Source organism: Fukomys damarensis, unplaced genomic scaffold (genome assembly GCF_012274545.1).
Source record: "Fukomys damarensis isolate Sample0158 unplaced genomic scaffold, DMR_v1.0_HiC HiC_scaffold_24, whole genome shotgun sequence".
NCBI lineage: Eukaryota > Metazoa > Chordata > Mammalia > Rodentia > Bathyergidae > Fukomys > Fukomys damarensis.
The window spans coordinates 68,345,692-68,357,805 of record NW_022900936.1 but is presented as its reverse complement, the minus strand read 5'-3'; the positions used below and the strand labels follow the sequence as shown (position 1 = coordinate 68,357,805).

The window sequence follows — 12,114 nt, the reverse complement described above, 5'->3', positions numbered from 1 at the left end:
CTTATTTTTGTGGCCATAATTTATAAGCTAATACCTATAGCAGGATTTCAGCCTATTTTCCTGTTCCCCGATGTGGTACATGATTTCATAATACCTGTGTAAAGATCACTCTGAAGTCAAATCGTTGAGTCAAAAGATACATACTTCTTAGAGTTGTTTATCTTGTAAGTCAGATTTAGCCAGGTATGGTGGTGCCTAGCTGTGATCCCAGCACTCAGTAGGCTGAGGCAGGAGGGTCACTGTGAGTTCAAGGCCAGCCTGAGCTACATAGTGAGACCCTGTCTCAAAAAGGGGTGGGGGTTTAGATTTGTTGAGAGATGATTTACATAGAGCAGAATTTACCCTTTTAAGGTATAAAGTCTGTTGTCCACTCCCATAATTATGACACATTATTTTCCATCACCCTAAAAAGCTTTGTAGTGTGCCTCTGTGTCTCTTTACCCTCAGCCTTGGGTGACCACTGATCTGTTTTCTGTTCCTCTGCTTTTGTCTGCCTCTGAATAACACATGAATAAAATTAGACAGTAAATTGTCTTTTGAGTCAAGCTTTTTTCATATAACATGATGGTGAGATTCATCAGAGTATCAGTAGTTTGTTCCTTTTATTGCTGAGTAGTATTCCACTGTAACTGATGTATTACAGTGTGTCTGACCACATGATAGAATTTTGGATTGTTTCTAGTTTTTGGTGATTGGTAATGAAGGTGCTATAAATATTTGCATTGAAGTTTTTATATAAGCATACATCTTCATTTGTTTTGGATAAATACCAAAGCTTGAATGAACTTGCCGGATTGACAATGTGTTATGTGACTTTATAAGAATATAAGAACTGTTCTTACCAGCGTTTGGTATTATAAGTTTTGTTCTGTTTTTGTGTTTGCTGTTCTGATAGGTGTCTAATGGCTCCCTCGTTGTAGTTTTTAATTTGTGTTTCCTTAAAGGCTAACGATGTATAGAGTCACTTCATGTACATTTCCATCCATAGCTATTCTTTGTTTAAATATCAGCTCAAATCTTTGACCACTTTTTAAATGCAGTTGTTCATTTTCTTATTGACCTAAGAGTTTTTTCTATGTTCTGATGTATATATACTTCCTTTATTAGACTGTTTATAATATTTCTTCCCAATCTGTGCCTTGTCTTTTCATTTGCTTAGTGGTGTCCTTAAAAACCAGAATTTCATTTTCTTTTGATAAGGTTCAGCTGGGGATTTAGCTCAGCGGTTCTGTTGCCTGCCTCTTAAATGCAAGTACTGATTTCGATCCCCGGTGCCAAAAAAAAAAAAAAGAAAAGATGCAATTGATAAGGTTCAGGTTGTCTGTGTTTTTAACCAGCGAATCATTAAGTAAGAAGTCTCTGCCTGTATTATAGTCACACAGGCTTTCTCCTGTTTCCATCAGAAGTAGTGTAGCTTTTGCCTATATTTGGGTCTGTGGTCCACTTTGAGTTACTTTTTATGTATGTGCGAGCTGTGGTCTGCACTTTACGTCTTGCACAGGGATGTCTAGCTGTTCAGTGTCCTCTGTCAGATTAAATGTGTGTGTGTGTGGATCTGTTTCTGGCATCTGCATCTTGTTTCTTGGAGCCCTGTCTGTCCGGTTTTCCACACTACACTGTCTTGATTCCTGTAGTTTGTGGTAAGTCTTGGCTGTGGACGATGAGTCCTCCAACTTTAATCTTCTTTTCCAAAATTGTTTGGCTAGTCTCCATTACTCACAAATCCATGTAGTCTTTAGACTGAGCTCATCATTTTCTCAAAAAAAAAAACAAAAACAAAAATACAGGCCAGGGATTTAACTCATTGGTTCCACTGCTTGCCTTGCAAGTACAGGCAGGGTTCCAAGTTCGATCCCCGGTACCAAAATAATAATAATATAATAATAAAGAAAAAAAGCTTAGGCTTTTGATCATGTGTCAGTCAGATACTACAGAAGTAAAAATGGACTTTTTGGGGGTCCTAGGAATTGCTGTTTGGGAGACACAGGTTCAGATAGCTTGGAATCAGCATTCCCAGGAAACGAGGATTAGTGGGAACTTGTAAGGCAGTGATGATGACCCTGTGACATGTGTGTTGATTGTGTTTTTCTTTTAAGACAGAAGATGTTAATGTAGAGTTGTTTTTTCTAAACGAAAACACCGGTGGTCAGGTTTAATTGGATACATAAGCGGGTTTGGGTTACAGTTTGGTACTGCAGTCTCTAAAAGGTTCATATCACTGTCACAAGGGCTCCTGAGTGTTGAGAAGGAACAGGGGATTCATGAAGATAAAGATACAAAGATGCCTGGAACAGGATGGACAGGTCCTCTCCGTATGTATCCTGCGCCCCTGGCAGCAGTGCACCTGTCTGATGGTTCAGGTGATCTGGGTCCATGCAGGTGAAAGGGTGGAGGCGTCCTGGGCAGCAGCGGAGCCCTGCATGCCGCCTGCCCTCTTAGGGCCTCCCAGGACCTCTTTCCATGTTGCTTTCATAGTAATTTTCCTCTTATTTCCACATGTCAAATCTAGAAATCAGTTCGTGGAGAAATAGCACCTCAGTGTCACTGACTCTTCCATTCATGCAAGTGATACATCTGTCCATTTATTTAGGTCTCTGATTTTTCCTCGAGGCTCTCTCTTGACACCCTTTGGAAGAAGCTGTCTTCCGCTTCCTACTTCCTTGGAACAGTGTTGCGCATGGCGCCATCCCCTGCGGCTGACAGAGGCACGCGTTTCCTTCCCGACACCCTACTGGTTTGTGCACTATCTTGGCTGTGCTGTCTCCCAAGCCTCTTGCCCGCTCCTCCATACTTCATGGCTTGTGATGCGTTGCTTTATGAATTTTGAAGTCTCTCTCCCTTTGTCAGAATATCATGTGCCCGTAGAGAGCTGTGTGTGGGTTTGTCCCAGCAGATGCTCACAAGGGAAGAACTCAGGTGCGGACAGCATTACTAGGAGCTGGAAAGCTGCCTGTGACCCCTCCAGTCCTGCCGAGAGGAGCCACTGTCTTGACTTGGACACCGCCGAGAGCTGTGTCCTGGCTTAGCTTCAAGGACTTCAGGGCCCTAAAATGTGTCCACCTTCTTGTTGCGAGTCTTTCCCTTCTGGGTTTTCCCTGGTGCCCAGAATCTTCTGCCTTTTCCCTCCTTGTTTCTTCTGGTGTTCTCGAAGTCTGCTCTTGCCCATTCCAGCTGAGAGCTGAAGGTTCATCTAATCTAGGTGGTGAACGTTGCGCCCAGAAACTGACTTCCTAGAGGGTGGCAGCCTCTGCTCAGTGGGTCTCCTAACCTTCACTCCACTGGTTCCTTGGCAAGCCCCTCTCTCCCTTGTGTTGCTCTGACGTTTTATGGTGTATTTTTCTGTGTCTTTGCTGCTGCTCAAGCAAGGGAGACGACAGTATGGGCTCCTCAGGCTGTTTACCCATCCCTGGGATGAGGAGGAAGGAGGATAGTCTCCTCCATTCTTACCTGCTGAGCTGATTCACTCGTGAGGTCTGGAAATTCCACCACCTTGTTCAGTTCAGGGTGCCTGTGTAGCCAGCTATGGACAGCGTAAATCCTTCTTGCGTTCACCTTACTGCCAACTTCTTGGGGTGCCCTTTCAGTGTTGGTAAAAAGGTTCATATGTGTAAGGTTTTGTGCTCTCTGTCTAGATGAGCTGCTCGTAGATACAATGACTGGGAGTGTGTGTAACACTGGGGCTGAATGTGGAAAGTGCAGAGCCCTTCCCTCACCACATGGACTGTGCTTGTAAGGATGGTGAGGCTGTATGGAGAAGCAGAAGGGCAGATGAGCTGGTCTGAGTGATTTTGTTAATGACTGGCGCGGTGCACACCCCCAGGAGAGGTGGCCCCTTACCAGCTCTGCCAAGGCAGGCTCTTCTGCTGGTCATGTGAGTGATTCAGGTCTAATGGGGTAACTGACCTGTTCACTTAACCGTCATCTCAGACACGCCTGGTGGCCTGCTGGTCAGTACCTTCCCAAGTTGCTGTGGGAAGGAGCAGTAAGCCAGGCTGAAAGAGCAGCACCTGGAGGAACTTGAGATGTGGGGGCAGGGACGTGGTCCCAGGCCTTGGGCTGGCCGGGGCAGGGGCTTGGTTTAATGAACGGCCCCCCGGCACCGGGTGAGAACAGGGCAAGGCAGACCTCTGGCCCTGAAAGTGGGCAGTGTCTGGTCTGATGATGCCCAAGGCGGGCAGGTTGTATCCACCCTGTCTGTCCTCCAGGAGAAGATCGGCTGGCGCAAGGACGCACTGCACTTGCTGGTGCTCACAACGGACGACGTGCCCCACATCGCGCTGGATGGGAAGCTGGGGGGCCTCGTGCAGCCGCACGACGGCCAGTGCCACCTGAGTGATGCCAACGAGTACACCGCGTCCGACCAGATGGTGAGGGTGGGCGGGCTTGAGTGCACCTGGGGCCCAGGCCTTGCCTGCCTCTGAAACCTTTCCTGGGCCTCCGTACTCGCTGACTTTCCTGTCCATCCCAGGGCTAAGTTTCCGTAGTTATTCTGTTTTCCCAGTTGGGTTCCGAATTCCTCGCTAAATTAGCACATCTCAGGGACTTCTGTAGCTGCCGTGGGTACCCGAACAGGGAGTGTCTTGGTAGGGGATGAGATCTCCCAGGAAGCCAGGACAGAGTATAGGGGAGGTGTTTTCCCCAGGACCTACTGCTCCCGGTAGTCTGTGACCGTGATGACTTAACTTAAAAAGAGGTCTGCAGTTTTTCAAACATATGTACTACTAGACGAGTCTGGTGAACTCCTGCATACCTGTCCCCAGGGCCGTGATGATCAAGATCTTGCCACGCTGCTTTGCAGACTTTTCCAGCAATCCGGACCCTCCTCTTTCCCAAGTCTGTCCTGATGTCTGGCCAGAGAGGAGTTCTTCCCAATTTTCTTTGCTGGCCAAGGCCCTTTTCTAATTTTAAGAGGGGATCACGCCCATGCTTCCAAACTATGGACACTGGGATCAGGCAAGGACCTGTAACCACGGCGCTACCCACGTGTAATTTCCCTACCTGTCAGTAGCCTGTGAAGTCCTTGAGCCCCTGCCTCGCTGCCTCCCTTCACTCTGCACCTCTGCCATGGGGACCAAGCTTTAGTCTAGAGATAGCAGCCTGCCCCGTTCTGAGCCATAAGCAGGATGGAAGTCTTAGGGGCCTGACCGTTAGGCACAAGGAAAGGAGGAGTTGTGGGGAGGTGCTGAGGGTCATGAGGGGACACAGTGGCTGTTCTCCCCAGGCTCCCCGCTTTCCCACCCAACTGAAAGGACAGACACACAGGCCGGGCCCAGAGTGCTCCAGTCCTCACTTCCCACGTGGTGTCTGGTGGGCACTGAGGGCCTTTTCCATGATGATGTCCCCACACTGTCCCTCAGTGCAGGAGCTGCTGAGGGCCTCTTGAGGAGGGCTCTCAGGGCCACCCAGGGAGGCGCTTCTCTGTTCAGCAAGTGCTGAGCGGCGGAGCACGAGTAGGAGCAGATGCTGCCGGCACCTCCACCCGTTACAGCATCACGGCCTTTGATTCCACCTTGTCCCAGGACTATCCCTCCCTTGCCTTGCTTGGAGAGAAGTTGGCAGAGAACAACATCAACCTGATCTTTGCTGTGACGAAGAACCACTATATGCTGTACAAGGTAGGCAAGGGAGTGAGGGGGCCAGATTCTGGGGGCCCCGCTGACCCTTGGATGGGGTGTCTAGGAGTGTTCACAGCCCAGCCCTCTGTGGGCAAAGCCAAAGGAGGGGTGCAGTATAAGCCCTGTCTTGATCTAGTGGACAATAACAATACTAAGGAAATGCTCAAGCATTTACATAGCTGTAATAGTTTCACAAGGAATTAAACATGACATCTAATTTGCTTCTGAGAAAAACCTTGAAAATGATGAATTTCCATTTTCAGAGAGTGAAATGGAAGCTTAGAGGCACACTCTAATAGGGAAGAAAAATATAAAATGAAAATATATAGAAATATGTATAGAGAATGCTGGCTCAGGCCTGCAGTCATAGTACTCTGGGAGGCTGAGGCAGGAGGATCTCCAGTTTAAACTCAGCCTGGACACTTAGTGACTATCTCAAAATTAAAAAGGGCTGGGGTTATAGCTTAGTGCGAAGGCCCTGGGTTCAGTCCTCAGTAACACACACACACACACACACACACACACACACACACACACGCGCACACACACACACACACAATGCAGAGCCAGGCATGGTGGGGCACACCTATAATCCCAGTGCTTGGGAAGCCAAAGCTTCCCAAGGATCATTGTGAGTTCAGGGCCGGCCTGTGCTACACAGTGAGCTCAAGGGCAACCTGAACTACCTAGCAAGATTGGGCCCCCCACCCAAAAAGTGCCAAAAGGAGATTGAGTAGCCTCCATCACTACCCTACTCCTCTACTTTTCTGCTTTCCCTGTGGTGGGTGGAAGACGAGGGATGGCCTACTTGGGAGCTCCCCAAGAACACCTTGAGTGAGCAGAACATCTGTGTGGGTCTGTGCCATCTAACAAGGCTTTTTTCCGCTCCTCTCTTGGACCAGCACTGTCCACCCCTCCTTTGCAGTTACACACTCAGCTCCCAACCCCTGAGGTGCACAAGGAGAGCTCACACGGGCTGGATGTAATCCAGACCCGCCTCTTCTCTTCATCCCTCAAGATTCTCTTAAACAGTGAGATTATCACTTGTGAAAACGCTGCTGTTGCCTTCCTGTAGCCTGAGTTAAACAGGCTATACCAGCCGGGCGTGGTGGTGCACACCTGTCATCCCTGCACTTGGGAGGCTGAGTGAGGCAGGAGGATCGCTGTGAGTTGGAGACCAGCCTGGGCTACATAGTGAGTTCCAGGTCAGTCTCAACTACATGGTGCTACCCTGTCTCAAAAAACAAAACAAACAAACAAAAAAACAGGCTATACCAGGCAAAGATGGTTGTCTGGTAGGAGATCATAGCGTCTCCACTTACAAACCACATTTTTAGAGGGATTCACTGCACGTACTGCCTTGGGCTTCTAGATGTTTCAAGAGGGCAGAGGTGAGGAGGCCCAGGAGCTCTCAGCAGGCTGAGGGCAGGGGAGGCTTATCTCTGTTACGGGGGCCACATCAGGAGTTGGTACGAACACGAGGGCAGGCTGCCACTTTGTCTGGGGCCTCGCTCAGAGAATGACAGCTCTTGGGGAGGGGAGCTTCCTATCTCAGCTCTCTGTTGAGAAAAGAGGGTGTACCCGGGGCCCTTGGGCCCCTGCCCCTATGTGAACAAACAGGGCATCTAGGGAGCTGACCCGGATTACCTGTGTAGACTAGGGAACAGTAAGAAGCAGGAAGGGAAGGGTCAGCTCAGAGGACAGACTGTAGGAGCTGGCCACTCTGGGTCAGAGGGGAGAGTCGCCAAGAGTCCCTGGGGACAGGTGTGGCCAGCCGCTTCCAGCCCTGTGGGTCAGAAGGGAGGAAGGGAGCTCGGCTGGAGCTCTCTGCATCCTCTTCGTGTGTTTTCTCCTACATCAGCCGTACACAAGCACGGCAGAGCTGAGTGCAGGGCCTTACTGTCCGCGTCAGTAGAAGAATCTTCACACTGAAGGAACAGAAGGCAAAATGGACTTATTCTTGTCTTTTTTTTTTTTTTTCTTCAAGAATTTTACAGCCTTGATACCTGGAACCACGGTGGAGATTTTACATGGAGACTCCAGAAATATTATCCAACTGATTATCAATGCATACAGTGTAAGTCACTGACTTTGTCCCACACCACCACCTCCCTCCGTCCTGAGGTCTTTGGACCTGACCCAGGCTCCCCTGGGCAGTGCACCGTTCTGGTGGACTTAACTGCTCCCTGCCCTCTCCAGGTTGGATACCTTCCTTCTACACTCGGGCTTGATGCACCCCTTCCCCTCACCTCTGCAATACCATCCATCCTGGGCTGGCCCCAGGGGCCCTGGGTGTGCTTGCGCAGTGACACCTGGCTTGTCCAGCCATCCAGCTGCTCCCCTGGCCCTGGGTGGCATTCCCTCCCTGTGTGAGACAGCAGGGCGTTCACTAGCCCTGGCTGTGTGCCATGGCAGGGAGAGACCTGCACCTGCCCTCCCCTCACAGGGCTCAGACAGTTGGAAAATCCCCAGCCTGTGGTACTCGGCGGAAAGCTGTGGGTGGTACAGGAGAGAAGGACTTGAGAAGAGCCGGTAATCAGGGTTTGGCCCACGTACTTGGGACCTGATAGTGATGGTCCCACAGTCCCTGTAGAGGGACTCTGAGGGGGCCTGTAAGATTCTGTGTTCTTGTAACCTACTGAGAGATCTCGGTGCTAATGTAAGTCCGTGTAGACTTGGTTTAGGGGTCACTGCCACACCCCAGGTTAAATGGGCTGAGGAATTGTTTCTGAAACCTTTCTTATCCCCATCTCCTACCCCTCAGTTCATAACAGTCAAGAAATGCTTGCCTGGGACCTCTCTGGAAACGCGAGCATGGTTGCTTTTCTGGGAAGCGTGCACCCGGCTGTCCCCTCCCTGCAGGGTGCCAGTGTGGACTTAGTGTCCAGTACCCACCACACCCTCCAAGGGCAGGATAATTCCCAGATTGGAATTCAGATTACACCTTCCTGTTAAAGTTAGAAAGAATAAGTGTGATTTAAGTAACCTGTCAGTCCTAACCTTGTGTCAAATAGCCTGGGGGCTAACCTGGCTGTCAGGGAAATCACCTTGCCTGGCAGTGAGCCATCTGTGAGTGTCTGGAAGCCTGCCTTCTCATCTCAGCGCTGGCTCTGTACTCCTGCAGAGGGATCCGGTGTGTGGTGACAGTGTGTAGTGCTCACTACTGGAGTGGAGGAGCGCTCAGCTGCGCCTCTGGGTGCTAAGGGCACCGGCTGGGCAGCAGGGAGAATTTCTGAGGTTTGCCCTCTCTCCCTTCATCCCTGCTATCCCCCTTATCTTTGGCTGTGTTTAGGGCTTCTCTTCTCGCAAATGCTGGTATCTCCTTCCTCCTGGTCTGTTGAGAGAAACTTTAGACTTCTCTTGCCATTCTCCTCACAGGCCAACCTTTTTATCTATCTCTGACTTTAAAATCCTCATCAAATCTAACACTGCCCCTGAGCCTGGTGAGTCAGGGTTTCCAAATTAATTTGCATTATAGTTGTTTTCAGTTCCACAGGGAGCGATTTGGTTTGCATTTCAGGAAGGAGAGCAGTTACACTCAGCCCCCTGGGCACAGCAGACACCAATGTAACATGGTGGTCTGAGTGTGAGTCGCTGAGAGCCTCCACAGGAATCAGCGGGAGGGCGAAAGCCCTGCCCTGCCCTCCTTGCCCCTCCAGTGGGGATAGAGCCCCCATGGGAGGGTGATGGCTGCTCTGTGTTCCTGCTGAGTTAGGGCTGAGCCTCACTGGGCTCTGCGTTGTGTTTGAAGGCGTCTGGGAGGAACCATGTCCACATTTCCATCCCCCAGGCAGCTCCTGGTTCAGACCCGGCAGAGCTCTGGGTGTTATGACGCACCAGGCCAGAAGCTGGCTGGGTCATGTCTGCCCCAAGGGTCATCGTGGTATCCGCAGCTGCTGTGTCTGTGCTCCTGCATGGGAGCCCCAAAGGCCATGCCCCGGGCACGGCTGCTGGGTCCCTGGGTGGATCTCAGAAACGCTGAGTAGTGTTCTCTCTGGGCTCTGTGTCATCGGCCCTGAACGGGATTCATTGTATATAAATTTCTGAATGGAAATCCAGGGACTGGGGGGTGGGGTCAGTGGGCAATAACAGAAACCAGAGGAGTGGGAAACCCTCTCTGCCACGGAGGAGTTGCGGCCAGAGATTAGCAGAGAAAATGATCTTTCCAGGCCCGAGCTGCATCAGGAACCTGGGATAACCCCCGCCCCAAGAAATGTGGGGATCTTGTACTATTGCTTGACTCCATGAGTTAAACTGGCTTCTGTAGAAAACATGTTATGAAATAAAGCATACATCTTGTGAATGAACACTGAAAACTCAACTTTAAAAAGAAAATGAACAATTTCTAGAATACTGTTAACAATATTAAAATTCAATTAAAATTTTTAAAAATGTTACTGAAGTATGATGCACAACAAAATACACAGATTTAAATTTTACAACTTGGTGAGTTTGGGCATGTGTATACACACACACCTGTGAAGCCATTACTCTGTCAGTATATTGAACTGTTGTAAGACTTAAAGTCTCACTTCCACTCCACAGAGCGTGAACAGCCAAAAAGGCCTTTGCAATGTTGAGCCCGAAAGCCCAATAAGGCTCCGTGAGCACTATCGAGGAACGAGAAACCCAGGAAGGAACACACCAGGCTAGATGGTAAAAGACCTTTATTAGTCTGGCCAGACGGCACTCTCAGAACCAAGTGGCTGGCTCAGAGAGGCCCCTACCTCAGGGGCCGAGGTCCTCTTATAGGGAGTAAAAGAGGGGGTTAACATTTTTGGGCTCACAGACGGGACAAAGGTCTGCTGACTTGAGCTGGTGGTCAGCAGTCACATGCTCAACAGTCACATATTGATGAGTGACAGGTACCACCCATAGGATGTCTCAAAGGTCACCAAGACACTCCGGATGAGCAAACAGTTTGTCAATTAACTTGGGGCTCTATGTCTGGAGTCTCTAATTTACAAGTAGATTCAGATCCGGACTTCAAACAATACAAGAGTGATGCACATTCTTAGGCCAGGGCTGGAACAAAGGTCGGGGCTGTGGCTACAATGGGAGGGGTTCAGGACACTGTCTCCTAGGCCCTTTGCCATTTAGCAAGGGCTTGTAATTTAGGTCCCACACTGTAAGACTTAAAGTCTCACTTCCACTCCACAGAGCGTGAACAGCCAAAAAGGCCTCCACGATGCTGGGTCCTAACACCCAGTGAGGCTCCGGGAGCTCGGCGGAGAAACGAGAAACCCAGGAGGGAACACACCAGGCTAGATGGTAAATAGACCTTTATTAGTCTGGCCAGACGGCACTCCTGTAGCCAGGTAGCTCCGAGAGGCAACTGCTCAGGGGCTGAGGTCTTTTTATAGGGGTTTTTTAAAACAAAAAGTCAGGGCATTCACAGAACTACCAGAGGACAAGATTCCAAACACATTGCTTATCTCAAGCAGGAAATGTTCTGTGGTCACCTTTTGTCATACCATTTGCCCCTGGGCGAGCTGTTAGCCAAGTTAGCAATTAGCATATGAAGAAGCACAGTCTCTGGCCTAATAGCATGGAGTCACTTTAGCTTATTCAAGTCTTACAAAATATGACCAAAACTCTTGACGTTTGGTAATTCCCTAATCCCCCCCCCTTTGCAGTTGAAGTTTTAAGTTAAAGGTGCAGCTGCAGAGGATTCTGAGCCAAGTCTAGTTGTTGATACTGTGCTGGGGTGTTAGTGCTGTGTAACACTGTGCAGCAGTAAGAAGGTACGCGTTGATCTCTGCCCGGATCCCTGACCTGAAGCTCCCTGTGGTTCTGGGCAGTCGGAGAATCTGTTGTCCTAGAATTGGGTCTTTCACTCTGGTTCCTAACACAGAGCTCCTAAGACCTCTGTGTTCCCTGATGGATGGGGGTATCCTGGATTTGTAAGCCCTTCGCGGCTGGAGGATGGGGCTGGCCACAGAAAGGCCAAACCGTGATCAGAGGATTGATCACCACCGCTGACCTAGGATGGAAGGGGGTGAAGGTTGAGTTGATCACCAGTAGACAGAATGTAATCAGTCACACCCATATGATGAAGCCTCCTTTAAAAAGCCAAAAGGCTTCTGGACTGCTGAACAGTGGAGGTTCCTGTGTAAGACTTAAAGTCTCACTTCTATTCCACGGAGCGTGAACAGTCAAAAAGGCCTCCACGATGTTGGGCCCTAACACCCAGCGAGGCTCCGGGAGCTTGATGGAGAAACGAGAAACCCAGGAGGGAATACACCAGGGTAGATGGTAAAGAGTGTTAGGGAACTGATCATGTTAAAGTATGCTGTGACGCCGCCTCACAGGCTGCATTCTCCTGGTACATCTTGGCTCCTAAAATGACCTCATGCCCTTATCTCTGGTTTCCCTCCCCCACAAGGCCACAGTGGTCCAGGAAAGTTGAAACCTGTGTCTGCAGGATTGGGCCCATAAAAGCAATCTGGCCTGTGATAGGTTAAAAGTAACTCACTCCTCATAAATAAACAATAGCCCA

The 12,114-nt window shown here is 49.6% G+C and overlaps 1 protein-coding gene across 1 annotated transcript in view; it reads left to right on the top strand.

Moving 5' to 3' along the window:
• The window catches only part of Itgb5 (integrin subunit beta 5), a 91,038-nt gene that overhangs the window by 39,532 nt on the left and 39,392 nt on the right, over positions 1–12,114 (top strand). The window contains exons 5-7 of the mRNA XM_033755966.1: positions 4,206–4,367; positions 5,520–5,615; positions 7,603–7,692. Of these exons, the coding sequence (XP_033611857.1) occupies positions 4,206–4,367; positions 5,520–5,615; positions 7,603–7,692 (348 nt within the window). The remainder of the gene's footprint in view (positions 1–4,205; positions 4,368–5,519; positions 5,616–7,602; positions 7,693–12,114) is intronic.